The 1,002-nt window shown below is 47.3% G+C and overlaps 1 protein-coding gene across 1 annotated transcript in view; it reads left to right on the forward strand.

Moving 5' to 3' along the window:
• Nucleotides 1–191: 191 nt before the first annotated feature.
• The window catches only part of LOC112687230 (protein obstructor-E-like), a 6,238-nt gene continuing 5,427 nt past the window's right edge, over nt 192–1,002 (forward strand). The window contains exons 1-2 of the mRNA XM_025559820.1: nt 192–380; nt 678–988. Coding sequence (XP_025415605.1) covers nt 326–380; nt 678–988 — 366 coding nt within the window. The 5' untranslated portion in view covers nt 192–325. The remainder of the gene's footprint in view (nt 381–677; nt 989–1,002) is intronic.

Here is a 1,002-nt window from a genome sequence, read left to right on the forward strand (position 1 = left end):
GTGTGTGTGTGTGTGTGTGTGTGTGTGTGTGTGTGTGTGTGTGTGTGCGCGCACTAGTGTTGCTGCGTCTATCCGTTTCGTCACGTCTTTCCATTGTGAATCTGAAAAAAGTATTTAATATTCACACGGGCTGTGTCTGTAGCTATTGAAAATCACGTGTAGATGTGGTGCGCAGAATGAGTTCAAAAACCTTTTGTCAGCACCATACAGAGGTCGCGACAAGTCGTACGCGGGGGGCTCCAACTAGTTTTTCGTTTTCTGACATCGCGGTCGGATATACAGGAAGAATTGTCCATTAGTAATCCGCTCGCCTTTTACCAACGATATGTTTCTGTACGCTCCGATCGCAGCAGCCACTACCGCTCTCGTTCTGTTCGCGGGTGAGTACATTACAAATACGAACATACATACCGTTTTACATATTATAACCCTGTACGGCGATATTAACATATCATCGTACGCTCCTGCCGCATCCCTTACGACTATAGACTACTTTTATCATTATTATTGCTACAAATAACACCTCGGATAAACACAAAACAATGAGTGCATTCGTGTTGTTTTTCCGATGACATTTGCAGCGATGTTGATCATACTTGCGCGTTAAGAGTTTTCGGGGGTTGAATTTTCTTCTTCTTCAACCCTCTTAAACGACCACTCGTGATTATCGGTTACAGGCTTGGTGCTCGGACAGAACAGTGATTTCCAATGTCCGTCGAAACCGGGATTTTATCCGGATCAGATACAATGTGACCTGTACTATCATTGCACTGCGGACGGCGAGCTGACGGAAAAACTATGCCCCGACGGTCTGCTGTTCGACGACTCCAACCCTAGCCACGAGAAGTGCGACACCTCCATAAACGTGGACTGCGGCACGAGAACCGCTCAACAGGAACCGAAAACATCCAAAGGTTGTCCTCGGGCCAACGGCTATTACAGGCATTGGGATGAAGGCGTTTGCGACAAGTTCGTCAACTGCGTCGAGGGCGTTGCCAACGA

This window comes from Sipha flava, unplaced genomic scaffold (assembly GCF_003268045.1).
Source record: "Sipha flava isolate LNK unplaced genomic scaffold, YSA_version1 337_pilon_pilon, whole genome shotgun sequence".
Taxonomy (NCBI): Eukaryota; Metazoa; Arthropoda; class Insecta; order Hemiptera; family Aphididae; genus Sipha; species Sipha flava.